The sequence below is a fragment of the Limanda limanda genome, chromosome 14 (genome assembly GCF_963576545.1).
Source record: "Limanda limanda chromosome 14, fLimLim1.1, whole genome shotgun sequence".
NCBI classification, from domain to species: domain Eukaryota; kingdom Metazoa; phylum Chordata; class Actinopteri; order Pleuronectiformes; family Pleuronectidae; genus Limanda; species Limanda limanda.
In genome coordinates, this window is record NC_083649.1 from 16,812,631 (window position 1) to 16,831,043 (window position 18,413).

General features: G+C 43.0%; 2 protein-coding genes across 2 annotated transcripts; one reads left to right on the forward strand and one right to left on the reverse strand.

The window, feature by feature from the left end:
• The first annotated feature begins 104 nt into the window (after positions 1-104).
• Positions 105-4,648, forward strand: hsd20b2 (hydroxysteroid (20-beta) dehydrogenase 2). The gene is made up of 11 exons (XM_061085458.1): positions 105-371; positions 1,519-1,565; positions 1,728-1,803; positions 1,882-1,992; positions 2,439-2,506; positions 2,641-2,685; positions 2,801-2,835; positions 2,929-3,010; positions 3,128-3,193; positions 4,160-4,309; positions 4,396-4,648. Exons 1-11 carry the CDS (start codon positions 215-217, stop codon positions 4,537-4,539), a joined length of 981 nt encoding a protein of 326 aa, XP_060941441.1. The 5' UTR covers positions 105-214; the 3' UTR covers positions 4,540-4,648.
• A 174-nt stretch (positions 4,649-4,822) lies between these two features.
• Positions 4,823-16,229, reverse strand: slc12a9 (solute carrier family 12 member 9). Its single transcript, XM_061085459.1, has 14 exons — positions 15,988-16,229; positions 11,820-12,077; positions 11,575-11,709; positions 11,355-11,492; positions 10,964-11,266; positions 10,759-10,866; positions 9,824-9,935; positions 9,570-9,727; positions 9,404-9,486; positions 9,200-9,324; positions 8,289-8,481; positions 8,038-8,212; positions 6,842-6,988; positions 4,823-6,743 (listed from the first exon to the last, which is right to left on the reverse strand). Exons 2-14 carry the CDS (start codon positions 12,037-12,039, stop codon positions 5,902-5,904), a joined length of 2,739 nt encoding a protein of 912 aa, XP_060941442.1. The 5' UTR covers positions 12,040-12,077; positions 15,988-16,229; the 3' UTR covers positions 4,823-5,901.
• Positions 16,230-18,413: the final 2,184 nt, after the last annotated feature.

The following is an 18,413-nucleotide window of genomic DNA, read 5'->3' on the forward strand; positions in this document are numbered from 1 at the left end:
AATCCCAGGAGCATTGTGGGGCTGCAGGATTGTTTGAATTGGTTTAGCAGCCTCTCCCTCATGACACACAGTGAGGGGTGGAGCAGCATGGGAGGAGCCCTGTGTTATACAGTACATAAAAAAGTTTTCATTTCCTTTTATATCGAATTAGGATTAACCACCTTTTACAAGCATTGAAGTGCTACAAGGGAGCTGTCAGGATCTGTGCTGCAGAATGTCCGTTTCAATCAGTGAAGTACTGACCATCGTTGGAGGCCTCACGGTCGTTTTCCACCTGCTGAGACTGACATGGAGATGTTGGCGTGGGCTCAGAGAGTTTGTTCTGGCAGAGGTTTGGCACATGGATTTAAGGACGTATGGGCAATGGGCAGGTAAAGTCAAATAAAATATACTTAATGACAGGTTGCTTTAATAGCAAAACAAAAAATGGACAGCATCTATCACTGTATGTTTGTGTTCGTAGGAGAAGAAGATGCCAGTGCCACATGTTGATAGTGTAGTTCATATGACCGTCTGTTGTGGAAAAGATCGTAAGTTCACAATCAAACGTCGACAGGAAACTGAAGTGTGGGAATATTTACGTTCACTTTGAACACGCATCTGCAGCAGCACACAGCAGGCTTCCTCTCTGTGAGGCCTGTTTGATAAGGGATGTGATAAGCAGTTCATATACTGGATGGGACTCATGCGTGTCACTGGCTGCAAACATTCAAAACCTTTGAGTCAGTTTTCCATCTTAATTTTCTGTTCAAAGTTTCCCTGTAAAAAGAAAAAAACACTTATCAAGCAGCAGCAGTGTTTTCCTGTCAATGTAAAAAGGATTCACAGACTATTTGTCTAAAATGCTTAATCTGCATTGCAGGATTTAACCCCCAATAACCAACATGCACACACGTTACTTACACCATGAATTCACTGGCTAAATATATGGCCACATGGTAAATTTGACATTAAAATTAGCGACTTGACCAAATATTTTCTAGTTGCTTAAATCAATCCATTGTAGCATCAACTTCACATTTGCAGTTTAGCTTCTCTCTGAATAAAGTAAATAATGTATGACATTATTACAATAACTAACTAATGTTACTCTGCAGTTACAGTAAGAGCTTATTTTAGGAATATATATAATTGCACTAAAAGATGAATACTAATTTCATAGATTTGCTTTTGCTTTAACAGCAAAGCTCCATTTGTAAGTAACATGTTCTGCTCTGTGCGATCATCACAGTGTTTTGCCACTTATCACATGTTTGCTCAAGAAAAATGACAACATGTCCTCAAAGAGGAGAACAAAACACACAGGTTTTCTGGAGTTCAGTGTCTGTGTGACCAGGATCTTGTTCACAAATAGCAGCAGGCAGTAAGAAACACGGGGATCATGTGCTTCACATTTCTTTGCTCTTCCCCTCTCTGTTATGTCTCTGTTGTTTTACAGCTTATTTCCCTAAGTGTCAGTTTTATTTATGTTTTAATAATCCTAACACGATATATATCTGTGCTTCCTTCCCTGTACAGTTGTAACTGGTGCTACATCGGGCATTGGTAAAGCTTACGCCTGTGAGGTGAGTCTGCAGATTCCTTCTAACAACCATTTCTCACCATTTGTTTGAGAAGGGGCGCAGATTTTGAAGTTCAAGAGTACAGCTGCCTAGAAGGACTGTCACAGTTTTGATTTGTTGGTCAAAAGATTGATCAAACCTGTCGGTCCGCATGTCTCCTTCTAGCTGGCACGTAGAGGCCTGGATGTCGTCCTGGTGAGCAGATCTGACCATAAACTGCGAATAGTTGCCGAAGAAATAGGTGAGATAAGTGCAAATAGTACTGCGTGTTCTACTGATGTTATCGCAAAAACACCTTTGACCCCTTTATCTCCTTCAGAACATCAGTACGGACGAAAGACTTGCACAATCACAGCGGACTTCACACACGGCCACAGCATCTACCCTGCCATCGCTGAGGGACTGCAAGGCCTGGAGATTGGAATTCTGGGTAATAAGACACATTGTTTTAGAGGGATGGGAACAGGATGTTATCGCCTCAAGAGACAGTGTCAGTATTGCAAACAATGATAAAAATACATTTATGTTACACAACACTGCGAGAAAGGACTTTTTTTTTTTTGATTTTTGATAATTGACTTAAATGTGTTCTTTTGTGAAACTTCCATCGAGCTGCATTGAAATTCATTCAGTTGTCGCATGCAATCTTGCCCACAAAGACAGAGTAGGACAGTCGTAATTTTATTCACATTGATTAACAGTTCACTAACTCAAGGTTAAGAAATGTTTTGTTGCACAAAAGTTCACCATCTTATCATGAGACTTTTGGGTCAATCTAGTACTGTATGAGACACGTAATTTATTCACAATTTAATTTATTAATTTAAGACAAATACTTGTTGACAAAGGTTCCTTTTTTGTCTTTAACCCCCACAGTCAACAATGTTGGAATGGCCTATTCTGATCATTTTGCCTGTTTCCTGGATGCACCAGATCCTGAACGGGTAAGTTTGTTGCTATAAATGCAAATCTCCTGAGCAAAATACACTGCATGTTTTAGTTTGACTCCCTCAGGCCGAGAGGGAATGTCATGTTGGCCTAATTTACAGAGTTTTCCTTGTGTTTTTATTTCCAACAGAAAATCACTGAGCTCATCAACTGTAACATTCTGTCTGTCCCTCAGGTAAGATCCACAGTAAATTAGTGTGGGTTGTGTGTTTGTGTGTGTTGATTCCACTGTTTTATCGACCACTAGAGCAGTAAAACAAAATATGCTAATTTATATTATTTGACCCCAGATGACCAGACTGGTACTTCCAGACATGATCAAAAGGTATTGTCTTAAATATGTATACTATCACAGTGGGTATGACATGATGAGAGGATAAAATAAGTCATTGGATATTTATCTTCCTCTCCGATACAGAGGCAAGGGGCTCATCATCAATATTTCCTCTGTGGCCGCCATCCAGCCGCAGCCTTTGCTGTCACTTTACTCCGCCACCAAGGTAGGTTCTCCTCCACATTCAAACACACCCTGATCAGATCACATATTCACTCATTAGCACAAACACGCTCCCCAATGCTCCGTTGGCTTGTAACCGGGTTTTTCCTTTTTATTTCAGATTTTTGTAACGTACTTCTCTCAGTGTCTGAACGCTGAGTACAAGGGAAAAGGAATTAATGTGCAGGTAAAGTATGCAACACAAGCTGAGCCCAGAAACTATCACTCCTGTCATTTGTGGTTCATTGATTAAAATTCCCATCTACACATTTAAAAACGTATAAATATATATAAATAAGCCTCTTTTATGCCAGTTTCAGCACAGCAGCCCTTATATGATTTATACTGTTGGAAAGGTCATTAACTTTTAAGCATTTCGTGATGTTGGGCAAAACATTTCTTGGGTTGATTCTGCTCTCTATGTTATAAACACAGCTTATTTCATGCAATCATGATGTACTGGAATACAAACAGGTATATTTTCATTAAGATCAATGAATTATCTCTGGGAAAATTTTGAAAATTTTGATTCACAAACAGTTCAATAGGTCTCTCAATGTTAAGAAATGTATTACATAACAAAAAAAGAGTACTAGTATCCAGAATAGATCAAAGAAAGAATCATGCAGATACTTTGAAAATGTTGCTAGTTCTACCAGTGAAACCGGGATTTTTAATCTGGTTATAAAGTAAGTTAGACATTTAAGACTCAAGAATACACCCAAGTCAAACATTTATTTGGCTTTTCTCTCCTGAAATTCGTGCGGCAAACATCGGTCTACAATCAGCTCAGCACCAGTTTTAATGGTGTTGTGTAGTTTTAAAATACTAGATATGGCACAGTTGTAAAGAGAGGTAATTATTTAACTTTAAGCTTTACAGACATAACGTGTGACTGTCGAGTTTTACTGGAGCTGCTGTGTTTGCAGATTCTTTTGATTTGTTGAACAAACATGCAGCTTCTAATTTTAACCTTTGCGCCCCGCAGCTCCCCCTGACTTTTTCTTTTTTTATTTGCAGCATGTGAAGCTGCCTCAGTCAAACTCCCTGTGCTTTGGATAAATTCTGCACTGGACTAAATGTTTTTCAGTCTCATTGGTGTTTTTGATCAAGGGAAGTTCAACCCATGTAACAACAATTAATGTTTTCCCAGTGTGTGGCCCCCTTCATGGTGTGCACCAACATGACGAAGAACATTAAAGTCAACTGCTTTGTGAGAAGTGCTTCAGGGTTCGCACATGAGGCTCTGAACACCGTGGGTCTCTCCAGCTACACCAGTGGGTGTCTGTCCCACGCACTGCAGGTCAGAGGGATGAGCGACTTGTGATCACTTACAAATTGTCAGCTGCTGCAACACCTTAACGTCTCACTGCCTCTCTCCTCTCACAGAGCGTGGCTCTCACAGTTCTCCTGCCGGACTGGTTGCGTATGTCACAATTCCTTGTCAGGAAACTCCAACGCTTGGCAGAGGTGATAACTGTAAAGAGAAGAGCGATGGAGGAAGAGGAGAAACTCAGAAAGAAGGAAGAGTAATCGTCTGCCTGAATCTGCACGGAGGCTGAAGTCCACTGAATGATTACTAATATGAATATTTAAAGTTACATTAGTGTAGGTCAGATACCTAAAATGTGTATAATATCATAGGAAGGTAAATACTAATATGTTTGTTTACATTTATTTATGGTGAATTATTGCATTACGTTTTTAATTATCTTTACATATATAATTATCCATGGTCAACAGCCTTAATCCATTGTATTTTAAATGTAATTTCTCTCTTGCTGTATATATTAAACTTGACAAATACACAGACACATTTGTTTGTATCGCAGTTAAGCAATGTTTTAAACATATTATCTGGAACAACTTTACAGTTACAAAGATAGTATCACGCAGTACATTTGGCATATATTTACTCCACAGGATCATTAGTAACTAAACCATTAGTAAACAAGTGACGCTCCTATAAGGCTTTCTCGTCAATAACTGACGTCTCAAGGTTCACAACCTGAGATGGAATCTGTGAAAATGGCAAACCCAAGATGCTTCTGAGCAACTTTCCCGTGCCCTGCATCGTTCAAGGTCCAAGGTTCGAGATCCATGCAGTGTTGAGCACTATGACACAAAAAACATGAGAAAAGTGCAGTAACATTTCATTCTGTATATAGTCCATATGGTTATAAGCTGAAGAATGTGAGAAGTTTAATCTGGAATTGTCATGACTGAAGCTCCTAATTATTATGTTAGTACCCTCATCAGTGTAACCCTTCTGGTGTATATTTGCAATGTGAAGCACAAACTCCAATATTATTTAAGTTAGCACATAAAATAGCAACATTCATCGTCATGATGAAGTCAACTGTACACAACAGGTCCCTTTGTGAAGAGGAGTGAAACCCGTTCAGCAGCAGAAGCAGCGTGGTGAGGTATGTGCCCGGAGCACAAGCATCAGAACGCAGCTCAGCACAGAAACAAGAAGACTCTTGACGACTTGGCCGGAATGTTAGAATAAAAGGAAGAAAGAAAGAATCATCTATAAAAGAACAATTACTACAAATTAATATGAAAATTCTTTTAAAGCTGAATCGCATAGATTTAAATTGGTAAATTACATAACACTACTTATTTAGAATTTCATCCCTGAAATCACATATAGACTTGTTTATACTCAGTCTCTGAGAATAACCCGTACTGCTCAGAACAAAGTGTGTTTTTGTTCTCAAGAGACTTTGACACATATTTATCTGCCGTATGCGAGAAGACAGGCCCAAAGCTAATGTAACAAGCTAATGTAACGAGAGCTTAAATATAGCATTTCTTGGCTCAAGCCAGTTCAAGTATGTGAAAAATAGGACATTTTCTTGGAACGTGAACAATACACCCGACTGCACGTGCTCAGAGATCAGTGTATGTGACCGGGGTGATGCCGTGGATCAGGAGCGTTGGCCCTAAACCATTGGTCACTGCCTCCAGCTGAGCCACATACTGCTGTGACTGGCTGCGATAAGCAGGAGGTCGAGGTAAATACAGGAAGCGAACAGCTGCCTGCGCGCTGTGCTCCATTATCATACAGTTCACTGCCGACAGGAAGCCCTCGGAGAGAGCTTGCGTCTGCTCTGTGGAACACTCCACGTCTGACTGAGTGTGATGCTGCACCACAGAGTCCCAGGGCACAATCTTTATGGACGCCCTGATCCGCAGCTTCTTCAGCAGCTCTCGAAACGTCTCTTCGTTCACGACCCAGCCCTGGTCGCTGGACTCCGTCTCTACGTTCAGGAAGATCCTCATCCTCGCGTGGCGCCACTTGCTGGACATGTTGAGCACGCAGGCCATCTGCAGCAGGAAGAGGCTGCACACGTCCTCGTAATCTCGGCTGCCAGGCTGGAGCAGGTTGAGAGGCCACACGTCTATTGTCCGCTCTGATCCGTCGACCTTGCTGTCTTTACCCTCTCCTTCCAACTGGAAGAAATAGCGGCCGAGGCAAACGTTCTTGTTCATTTTAATGGCGTCCGAAATGATCCCGACGTACTCTTCTGGCGACAGCCAGCGTGGGCTCTCAACGTGTCGGACGGGGGGGAAATGAGCCTGCAGCGAAGGCAGGTCAACGCCGAAATTGTATTCTCCGTCTTTACTCCGTCCTATTGAAGAGTCGTAGAATGCAGAATCTTGTAGAAAGAAGTCTTCAGGAGTGCAGCTGTCATAGAAACCCAAAATCAGCATGTTGGGCTTCATGCCCCCTGGTTGGGAGAAACAGAAGAGCAGAGAGCACGAGAGTCACAGAGTGCAGGTTAGGCATAACTGAATGTGGGCATGATGGGAGTTAATCAGAACTTACCTAAACCTGTGATGCGCAGCAGATGCTGGGTTCCCTGTCTGACGGAGGGAGACAGCGTCAGATCTACGAACGCCTTCACCCCGAGTTTATCAACCAGGCTCAACCAGAAGTTATACTGCTGCTGGACCGGGTCTGACGGCAGCGAGTCTACAACACAGACAGGTCCGGGGTAAATGCACTGCATGGGTTTGAATAGTAATGCTTCAGGGTTTAAGCACTCAATAGAGCGAATAGCCCAACTGTCCACTTGAAATCAATCAAGCTGCACCAAATTTAAAAACACTTAAAGAAATCAGTAGCCTCCATGTGTATGATCTATTTAATCAAGATCCATAAATTATTCCCCCTGCGAAATTCCTGGATCTGCAACAATATTTAACGAGTTCTTTCCTGACCCATCCTGCATCCCTTCACCTAGTTGTATGGAAATCCGGTCAGTAGTAATATTGCTTACAGACAGACAGGGGTGAGAACATAACCTCCGTGGAGGAGGTCACAACTCCTCACAGTTCAGTGTCAGATAATATGCAAGCAAATTATATTACATCTAGACACTGCAGTGTCCTCTGATGGACACCAGAGGGCAGAGAGGCAATCTGTGAGTTGGTGCAAGAGTGATGGAATATGTCGGCAAGTTTCTCCATGAATCCTTGAGGTGCATCATGCCAAATAAAATAAATTTGGTTCTCACAGTTTGGGAAAGATATTGTTAATTGTAAAGCGGAAGCAGGGAGCTAGAGATTAGACTGATTTCAGATAAGGCTTCCTGAGACACTCTGGTCTGATGCCACTGCGGTGCAGAGAGAAAATACTCTCATTAATAATGCAGGAGAAGCAGCAGGTGGAAAGTGAAAGCCCACGACTTGGCTTATCTTGATCATCTGCTCTCAGACTGAAGGATAAAAATAAACCTTACATGATGCCGGGCTGATTCCATACATCAGTGACGGGCTTCCACACGCAGGAGACGGCCAAGAGAGGAGTTCCAATTTAAAAGGCAACCATTTCGCACGGGGTGAGGAAGCGAAAGAAAACAATGGCAGTGATCACATTGTGTCTGCAGCGATTAAAAGAATAAACCGGAGACAAAAAAGTGGGGATGGTAGACACAGCGAGAGAAAATGATTCTGAGATAAAATATAATTGAATACTGTCGGCTGCAGATGGCCAGCATCGACAGTCCACACAGCAATTACCCAGATCCCCCAGCTGCACGTGGCCCAGCACATACAGCCCTCCCTTCTTCAGCTGGTTAACGAACAGGATGAGCTGACAGGAAGAGCGAGGGTTGGCCACCATCAGCAGCACCTGCGGCCGCCAGAACTTCACGTGGTCCTTTCTTACGTCGAGCATCAACAGATACTTGCGCACCTGAACGAGAGCAAAACAGCACCGTCAATGAGCATGTCTGATGAGTGCATGTGTACGTGTGCGTGCATGACGGTACCTGATGGAAAATGAGAGCCTGGCTGATGTAGCCCCAGCTGCTGGTGGGCGACCTGTAGTGGAGGAAGAGGAGCAGCAGGAGCAGGACGACGATGCTGCCTGAGGAGTAGACGGGGTTGATGACGAACATCATGACCAAACAGCTCACAATGCCCAGCAGGCAGGTGTGCCACGAGAAGAGCTGGAAGGTCGGTCTGTAAAAACACACAGAGACAAAAGAAAAGAGTGAAGCCGCTGAACATGAGAAAAGCAGAAATGATGAAGAGCCATGAAAATGACTAACTTTCCCAGAATCCAGGTGATCTATATTATGTTGTGGACTAATATAACTGGCATTCTGATGTAGCTTTTATGCCTGTACTCACTAAGAAAATACACATTTAGCGATCTTACATTTTTAGCTCTTCTACTATCACAGACATTTAAAGTGTAACTTCACCCCCACCACTGAGCATCGGCTTCATAAGTCAAAACTTATGTCCCATTTATGTATTTAATCACAGTGAAGCATCAATAATAACTCAATACTTTCCGCCGCACTACATTTTCACAATGCATTAAGTTAGTTTAGTTTTTTTAAAGTAATCAATAACAACGGGGAATTGGTCCAGTGATCCAATCAGAGTGGGCGGATAACTTTCTAAAGTGGAAAAGTCGATTTGCTACTTTGACTTGAGTACATTTTTTTTGTCTATTGTTTATACTTTTACTTAAGTGAAATATTTTGAGTGATTCCTCCATCACTTATGTATACAGTGGATATTTTGATGAATTACTGCTCAGCAAACATCGTTTTAATCAAAAGCCTGAATGTGTAGTTGGATAAAGTTACCAGGCTGCTGAAAATGTCGTATCCTGTTCCTACTCATCACTGATACAGCGCTGTAAAGAACGATACTGATCTGTTATTACCTGAAATTTGGTGCGGACGCCCACTCCAGGGCCAGACAGGCCAGGTCAACTGCAGCGAAGGCGAGCAGGTAGAAAACAGTCACCAAACTCGCCACGTTATTGAGCTGACCTGCAAACACGACACACTGACACACAAACACAGACCACAGGTCAGGTCACCGGGGTGTTGTTCAGAACGCAGACAACAGCAGAACAGCCGCTCACCTGGGCCAGACCCCACGTGTACAGCACTGCCACCCATGGATTCCCCGAGGCTGTTGTGATGGTTGCTGGGGCTAATGGAAGACCTGTGTGGAGGACAACAGTCTCAGAGAACGACTCAGTACGCGACGAAGGCAGCGATATGGTGGGTAAAGGATTCATGCCTTACCAAAGAGTTGATCCACGGCGAGAGCATGGAGGATCCGAGATGCACCGATCATAGAGCACATCGCAGCTGACAGAGAGGCGCAGTAGATCCCAATAGTTACAAGCGGTGGCCAGAAGCTGATGCGCTGGAGGAACCCATAATCCTGAATCAACAGGGTCCTAAAGACAAAAGATAATTGCAACTATTCGTTATCTTTTTTTTTTAAATCTCTCTTTACACATTATTAGACAACACTAGTATGAGATATTTCAGACCTGTCACAGGTTGCGCTGACCAGGATGAAGAGGAGGACGTAGACGGTGAATGTGTAAAAAACAGCAACGATGGTGCCTTTAGGGATGGAAACACTCGGAGCCTTGAGCTCCCCTGAGGACAGATTTAGGCAAAGAGCCAACGTCACTTACTGAATCATCTCTTTCTTAATATTACCCTGAATAATAACATGTATATGACATATACATATATATTAGATAGATAGATAGATAGATAGATAGATAGATAGATAGATAGATAGATAGATAGATAGATAGATAGATAGATAGATAGATAGATAGATAGATAGATAGATAGATAGATAGATAGATAGATAGATAGATAGATAGATAGATAGATAGATAGATAGATAGATAGATAGATAGATAGATAGATAGATAGATGAATAGATGGATAGATGGATAGATGGATAGATGGATAGATGGATAGATGGATAGATGGATAGATGGATAGATAGATAGATAGATAGATAGATAGATAGATAGATAGATAGATAGATAGATAGATAGATAGATAGATAGATAGATAGATAGATGGATGGATGGATACTTTATTAATCCCTTGGGAAATTAAGGTCATCCAGTAGCTTATACATTTATACACTTATACACCTCACCGACATACATACATAAATCACAGAAACATAGGGACAACATATTACAGATACATGAATGGGTCTGACCCTATGGTACAGAAAACAGTGATTGTCTCAGTGTCAGTATAAAAGTGTTCTTGTGCTGCTGGGGTGGATAGTATAAAAAAAATATATATATTAAAAACAAACAGGAAAACTAAAATATATATATATATATATGTATAAAAGAGAATATGTAAAGTCTGTGCATGGGGCTAGTATAGCCAGTAAAGTGATTGAGGGCGGAATGAGGTACACTCATGTAGGGACACAAGCGCTAACCTGACATGTTGGCTCCGGCCATGATCCCGGTGCAGCTGGTGAACATGACGGCAAACACGGTGGCAAAAGACATGACGGAGTTGGTGCTGTAGTCCAAAGCATACCCAGCTACAGGGAAAAGCGAGGGAACAACATCAGAACCTTTATTTGAGCTACAAATCACATCTGGATTTACGGTTGATTAGACTCACAAATGAACACTTACAGCCGAGGTTGTTCCTCAGCGTGGTCACACTGAAGCCTGTGTAGCTGGCGTTGTAGCGAAGCGTCTGGTTGCCGGGTCCCGGGTGCGTGATGACGAAGTCCCGAGGTTTGACCGCCACGGAACTGATGAAGACGGACAGCAGGGACACGGTGACCACCAGCAGGATGGCGAAGGCCGTGCGGCAGTAGATGTTGGCGCCCACCAGACATATGAGCAGACACAGCAGGAGGACCGCGGAGGAGTAAAGCACCGTGTACCAGTAACCCTGAGGGAGCACGCGGATCCCCTCGGACACAGAAGCTTCTAAAAGAGAAGAAAACAGAGAGCGGAGAGGTGAAAACCCAGAAACATGACATGTGGGTGTAGAAAGAGAAAGAAAAGAAAAACTTACCAGGATCTGCACCGAACAGGTCAAGTATGGCCTCCACGAGGCCGAGAACATACTCTCCACACGCACACACTTTGGCCAGGAAGAACATCAGACCAATGCTTCCTCCAAACTCCGGGCCCAGAGAGCGACTGATCATGTCTTATCACATTGTGTTAAGGTTGGTGAGTCAGTGCGGCTGAGGTCAGTGAACACATGAAGAAAGTTCGTTGGGTAAGGATACAGTAGGCTCCACCGCCTTGTATTGCACCATTGGTGGAAATGGCACAGATGGACAGTATTGTAAGAGAGATGATGGTGTAGGCTACGAGAACCATCAGGAGACCCTGTAACAGCCCGGCATGACCAACCACAAACCCTGGAAGAGAGATGTCAGTGCCGCACAATGACTGAGTGTTCAACTGGAGGTAATTCACACAAAACAAACAGCTGCCCATGTTCTGATCTGCTCACAAACATGTCGCTCACCTGTTCTCAGAAACAACACAATGCTGAACATGGACAGGATGGTCGGCACCATCACCCCGAAGAAAGTGTTCAGTTGTCGGGGGTCTTTGGTTGGAGTCTCCGAGCCGGACTCTGGGGGGGCGTCCGGCGATCCGTCGCATGTCACCGCGCCGCATGTCACCGCGGTCACCGAGAGGCCGCACATCCCCGAGGGGATCAGAGGGGTGCGTTCACTAGACATGGCTGCTGGGGGGGGGGCTTCAGATTAGTCCTCTTGTTCTGTGAAAAACATCAGGAAGGACAGGTTTCCACTAGAGTGAAATATTGTTACAGAATTTGATCTGAAGCGGTGACAATAAAGCTGATTCTGATACAAGTCGTGGCCAAACGGGAAATATGTTCACAGTCTTTTTTCAGTTTCGTGAATTATGGTGTTTAATATGGCAAGAACACCATAATACATAATGTGGCGTTGACCTTTGCCCTTCTGGAAAAAAACAGAAACAACGGAGCTTAACAAAGTCAAATCCGTGTTATTAATATATTCCTGTGGACAGGGGAGCTTCTGTTCCTCTGCTAGCTCAACATAAACTCACTGGCTTTGCAGATATTGAGCTTCAGTAAATTGTCTCTGCTGCACCATGTGATGAGATTCTCTATCAGTCCTCTGTGCTCCTCAGTAAAAATAGTCTCCAAGTGTAGACGGCATCTTTTCACTGAAAGGATCCAGTCAGATCAAATAAATGTGTACACTTAAGAGTTTATTTTATTTATTTAATATATTTTATATTATATATAATTATATATTATATGGACAGACCTTAGACTGTACATAAAGATGGACGACTTAGCAGCTCCCCAAGGGTGAAGCTTTCTCGACCCCACCCCCCACCCCCTGGGGCTGACTACAGTAAAGGTCATAAACCCCGCCTCCTCCACATCATAATCGCTACTTCCCAGACTCCGATGGACGTCATCAGCAAAATAAAACAGTATCTGGGATATTTTGGCTTACTTTCTGGACAGTCCCCTTTTATATACAGTCCATTGTGTTTGCATGAAACATTTCCTCATACATTAGGAAAACAGGTTTAGCAGAGTATCATTTTGGCTCGATGTCATACTTATATAATTATATACCACATTTGTTTTCTTGATGTATATTCCAAAATAAAGGCCACACAAAACACACACAGTAACATCTAACACAGTGATGTTCTTGCCGTCTTCAGTGCTTCCTGAAAATGACGAACAACAGTAGCCCGTGTCCTACATTCCATCAGCATCCTTAAATAAACACTGAGTGTTTACTTTAGAGGGTTGAGGAAGCAACTGAAAATATTACAAAATATTTGGGGCCTTTTGAGGGACAGAAAATGTGTTTTATATTCATACATGTGATTCAGTGGCTCAACACAAACATAGGAATTACAATGCAAACAGGTTCAGCAGCACTCATGTGTCACTGACCTGTTGTCTTACTTTACCCCAGTGAGTCACTTCTCTGCTACTACAAAATGCAGCAGAGATCAAACACTAGGAAACCACGAGTTTAGAGTCTGGGAGGAACTTTAACGACGGCAGCCTCCTTAATGAAAGCTCCCACTCGCACCTCAGCTCGGTATTTGCAGTCAGCTGATTCACACCTGCTTGTCTGAGCTGACGTCCTCTGCTTGTTTTCTTTATCTCTGACGCCAGCGTACACCTTTGCCATCTGAAAACGCTGCCAGAATCTCCGTAACACCATGAAACCTTCTCTGTCAAACATTAATCCCGATCTAAGGTCCTGATAAATCACACGATGGCAAATGGAAACTATAGGGCAGAAGCTTTGCTCAACAAAACATGACTGGACACGCAAGAGACACAGGCTTATATCATGTGCGATCACACCCTGTAACTGTTTTTCCACACTAGATTTTGAATTTGTTTCGCCTGTTGAACTGAAACTAAACAATCCACCAAGGGTTGTAATTACATTAGCGTTTATTAGGAGGATGACACTACAACTACTGGATGGATGCGGAATGGGTCAGGGGAAGAACCCATGGAATTCTGGTGTGGATCTGGATCAAAGGGGTGGATCCAGGAATTGTTTATTACTTTCTTTAACATTTGGAGAGTTTTTTCACATTATCATTACTTTCTCAGAGACTGATTCCTGGATCTTAATGGAAAAAAACTGGCATATTAAGGGGAATGATATTTATGAGTGTGTACAATTTGGAGCAGATCCAAATAAAATCTGGATCAAGTGAAAGTGGTTTCATAAGAGAATGTCTGCACAATTGGGCTCGGACATTTTCCAAAGTTTGCCTTTTACAGATAAAGAACGCACAAGGACATTTTCTGGGTCAGAACATTCAGGCGAGGAGTGGCACAGCCTGCAGGAGGCGGCAGGACATGACGTATAATATCTGCTGCAGAATTTATGTTTTTGTTTACTACACATTTCCAAGTGGACATCTTGGACAGTGTCTTCTACATGAGTGGCACCTGTTTTTCAATGTAAGATACTCATAGTGTTAATACAAATTATGCAATATCAATATCCTGCTGTATTCCCACACGGACTGACTCGGACATTATCTGGAGTTTATTCTTGGGGACTGGCCGGACAAACTCCAGGGAGAGTTTGCAGCGACTGACTCAAAGACATTTTTGCGTTCTCTCTGGATCATTTCAGTAGAATATCTGGAGCTCTATGGGTCTGGAAGCAGCTTTAGCGGATCGGCTACTTTTAACATAGCTGCACAATATCTACGTTTAAAACTGGAGTCAAATACATGTGATGAGACAGACTCTCAACACCATCATGGTGAGATGACTCTTCAGCAGTTTAAATAAGGAAGTTGGATGGGCAATAAGAACCACACACATGCTGTACATGTACAGATTAACGACTGCACACTGTTTGGCAATGTCATAGTTTAAGACATGTGACTAATGAAATACATTGTCATTTGCTGATATGAAAATATTGATGTTGTTGTTGTATGCGCTCTTAGCATTAAAAAAAAGGAGGAGGAGGGAGAAGGGGTCAGGTTTGTTGTTTGTTTGTTTTTAAATGGTCAAAGTTTAGGGAAAGGTGATAAATTTACAATGAAAGCAAAATGTTTAAGCTATCATCTTCATGTCTCTCTCTGCCTCACAGAAATAACAAAATGTGGAATCCTTGACAATACTGTCAGCTGTTCAGAAATCTTTCATGTTTTAGGGGGTTGCTTTTTTAGAGCACATTTGTATTCTGCAACTCAGGTCTTAATGGGTTCCTTTATTGTTTTTTTCTATGTAATTTAAATGATATTTCATTTCATTTCATTTCATTGAGAACTGAATTATCTTTTCATGCCTGATTGTCTACGTATACTGTAGGCTTTGCTCCTTTGGCAAATAAAATGACTGGAAGAAGAAGAAAAAGCAGAACGTCTGAGCCTCATGTGTAAAAACAGAATTACGCAGCATGATGATGGAGCAGATGCGGTAATAAAACCTGATGTCCTCTGAGGGGCAGATGGTAAACACGTGGATAAATAATGCAGCTATTCTGTTTGGCTTGGAAGTATATTTCCTGTCACCTCAGATTAAAGAGATTCACTTTCATTTACTATTTTGTGATAATTATCTTTCTAACTCCTTTGTTTTTATGATGTTTAACAGATATATCATCTTGAATTCTGGCTGTGTTTAATTCAGCCTTTTAGTTGTCAAACAGGATAAAGTATTCATGGCTGATTGTCTTCTGCTTTAACAAATAAAGTGATAGGAGGAAAACTAGGGACCAGAGCCCCAGGACCTAACGGGCCCTGTGAGGGTCCCCGCCCCGGGCCCTGTGAGGGTCCCCGCCCCGGGCCCTACTTCTGTACCAACTTCACTAAAACACATCTTATGCATTCACGTCGCATAAGGGTGGAGCAGCTGCGGCATTAAAAAACTCCTGAGATCTAAACCCCATTTTAGGGAAATGTCTGTTTTAGTTTCGTGACGTTTTGAGGTTCACGGGTTCAGGGTCAGGAAGTGGTGGTGGTGGCGCCGCCGCCGCCGGCCCGCCCGCTGTGATAAAGCAACGCACCCTCCGTGTAGCCCTCCAATGCAGCGTCATTCAGAATCAGGCTGGATTTCAACACCGGGACGCGCCATGGGATGTTTTATTTACCTCCAATTCAAACACCGAGGAGTTTAAACTCACCTCTCCGGACCTCCTCCACACTTCCTGCTCGGTGCTTCCTGCTCGGTGCCGCCTCCTCTCCGGCTCTGCGGCTCCGCGGGTCTCCGCTGCCTGTCTCCCGGCGGAGGACGGTCGGGTTTTGGGACCGGGGCGGGCCGGCGGACAGAGCCGAGCCGTGCCGACACTTGGACGCTGGCGTGCGGGATGTGATGATGATCTGCCCAATAACAACACAGCAGCCATGACCCGCCTGCTCCGCGTGTTATTTGTCCTGAGGTGTCACGGAGGGAGCAGTCACCGCCCATGTGACCGAGAGGGGGGAGGGCCCAAAAAAACAAACTAACCCAAATACGATCAGAGCAGGTAGTGCCAAGCCCACTTTTTTTACAGAGCAGTCAGACCTGCTTTCAAACTGTGATTTATAATAACGTCACTTCACTGAGGAACATGATTCAGATGAGACTTCAGTTGCTTTTACTGAGGGGGAGAAAAACTTGTGGATGTGATCACAAAGTTGTGATGTCGCCTGAACTGTAATGGCATTTCTCCACACCAGGGGTCGCTATTTAGACAAAGATGGCGTCCGGGATGAGGAAGAGGATCATTAGTTAGCAGCTGGAGTAACCTAATGCGTTTTCATGGAACGAATAGCTTTTATAGTTTAAATGCCCAAAAAACAAAACAAAAATTCAATTCAAATCAAATATACTTCATTGTCCCCATGGGGAATTTGTTTTGGGCCAAAGTGCTGCAGCAGCTGCAGAACTGTACATTATGTAACAAACGACCGAAACACACACACAAGGACATATCGTGTAAGACCCAGAATAATGACGCAGAATAAAAGTGAGATGAATATGGCACCTGCCCTAAAAACTAAAGTTGAAAGAGCTAAAATCTGATGTCTACAATCTGCGAGTCGTAGACGCCTTCGTCCATTCTGATCCTAACAAACAACAAACTAGAAATAAAAATTAGAAAAGGGATGGAGATTGTGTCAGATACAGCAAAACTGCAATTTACTTTTAATTTGGAATAATTATATGAAAGTAATAACCTCACGTATAATCAGTATCACTTGAGTTCATGGTCTGTTTTCTGGATCATGGAGCTGTCTGTGTTTATATATGTACTTCCATATATGAATTTGATAAAATCCCAGAGAATATTGAATTAACAGTAAAAGCGTTGACTAAGAAAATACACTGTTTACTGTTTGCTACATTGAACATATTTTGAAAATAGATCTTAGATTAAGCACATTGTGTTCTTCAAATAAACTGATAACATAAACATTGTGAACATGTCATATTTATTGAATATGACATGTTAATATCGTTAACATCGTTAATAGCTGCTTTCAAAACTATGCTATGAACTCCAGATAACCTCCGGACATTCTCCGGAGAACGCATCTATCCAAATGAGAGGCTCCAGACCTTCTCCAGAGATTCCCCTGCCAGCACCCAACAGTAAAGAATCTGGAGAATGTCCACAGTGGCCGATGTGATATATATGTAGAAGACACTGACGAAGGTGTCAAGTGAGCTTTTGGTGATGATGGCGCCATTTTCAACGTGCTGTAAACAAAAACACGTGTTCCCGGCGGCTGAATGAATACAGTGCGTCCTGCCTGCTGTGCCGTCCCTCACCTGAACGCTCTTGTCTGCAGCATTTAGAGATTCGCACACAGGCTTCGGATAGAAAGAGAGAGGGACTTGAACGCAGCACGTGTTGACCAGCACAATTCTTTGTGTATGGCGAACGCGTCTAAAGCGAAGAATCACGCACTGTGTTGTTCCCGGAAATATGAACGGGACAGATAAACTCCAGAGGAAGTCCGGATGCAAATTCTGCGGACATCCCCTGGAGTTCATGTCTGAAAATAGATTAGTTTATTCAAAAAAAGAAGAAAGGGGAAAAAAAGACTACTGAGTGGATAGGGGGCACTTAAGGGCCCGATCAGATTTCAGCTAGGCCCCCTCCAGCTCCACCCTTGGATTCGCCCCTGCACTGACTTGCAAAACCACTGGAAATAACTGCAGATGTGGTGAAGTGCAGAGAATGATTATTGCTTTCTCTTGTTTGTGCTGCAGCCTGCAGAGCGTGAAGCGATCCTGTATTAAAAACATTTAATTCAGATGGATCTGTTTATCCTCTCACATCCACACAGGTTCCCAAGACCTCGGTCCACGTGTGGAGGCTGCAGGGTGGTGTCCTGATCTGAGGGGGGGTGGGGGGGTGGGGGTGTCACAGGGTTTCATAGTATTTCATGGGTGTGGTTGTAACGAGCTGCACGGACGGTTTTTGAGGATCCTTCTGCAAACGCTGCACCGCGTGATCTGCAGCCTGCTTTCTGAATGATGATATTCAGAAGAAGAAGAAAAACAAAAGCAAACAGGAAGATAAGTGAGAGAGAGAGAGAGATCCGCCTCTTATCTCTCTCA

Bases quoted from the DNA above. Each gene is read 5' to 3' on its own strand.
- hsd20b2 (XM_061085458.1), top strand. From the start codon at position 215: ATGTCCGTTTCAATCAGTGAAGTACTGACCATCGTTGGAGGCCTCACG. The intron at 1,566-1,727 runs GTGAGTCTGCAG...GTCTCCTTCTAG, and splicing joins GTAAAGCTTACGCCTGTGAG to CTGGCACGTAGAGGCCTGGA. The intron at 1,804-1,881 runs GTGAGATAAGTG...TATCTCCTTCAG, and splicing joins AATAGTTGCCGAAGAAATAG to AACATCAGTACGGACGAAAG.
- slc12a9 (XM_061085459.1), bottom strand. From the start codon at position 12,039: ATGTCTAGTGAACGCACCCCTCTGATCCCCTCGGGGATGTGCGGCCTC. The intron at 10,867-10,963 runs GTAAGTGTTCAT...TTTTCCCTGTAG, and splicing joins GCTGAGGAACAACCTCGGCT to CTGGGTATGCTTTGGACTAC. The intron at 8,482-9,199 runs GTAATAACAGAT...GTGTTTTTACAG, and splicing joins GCGTCCGCACCAAATTTCAG to ACCGACCTTCCAGCTCTTCT.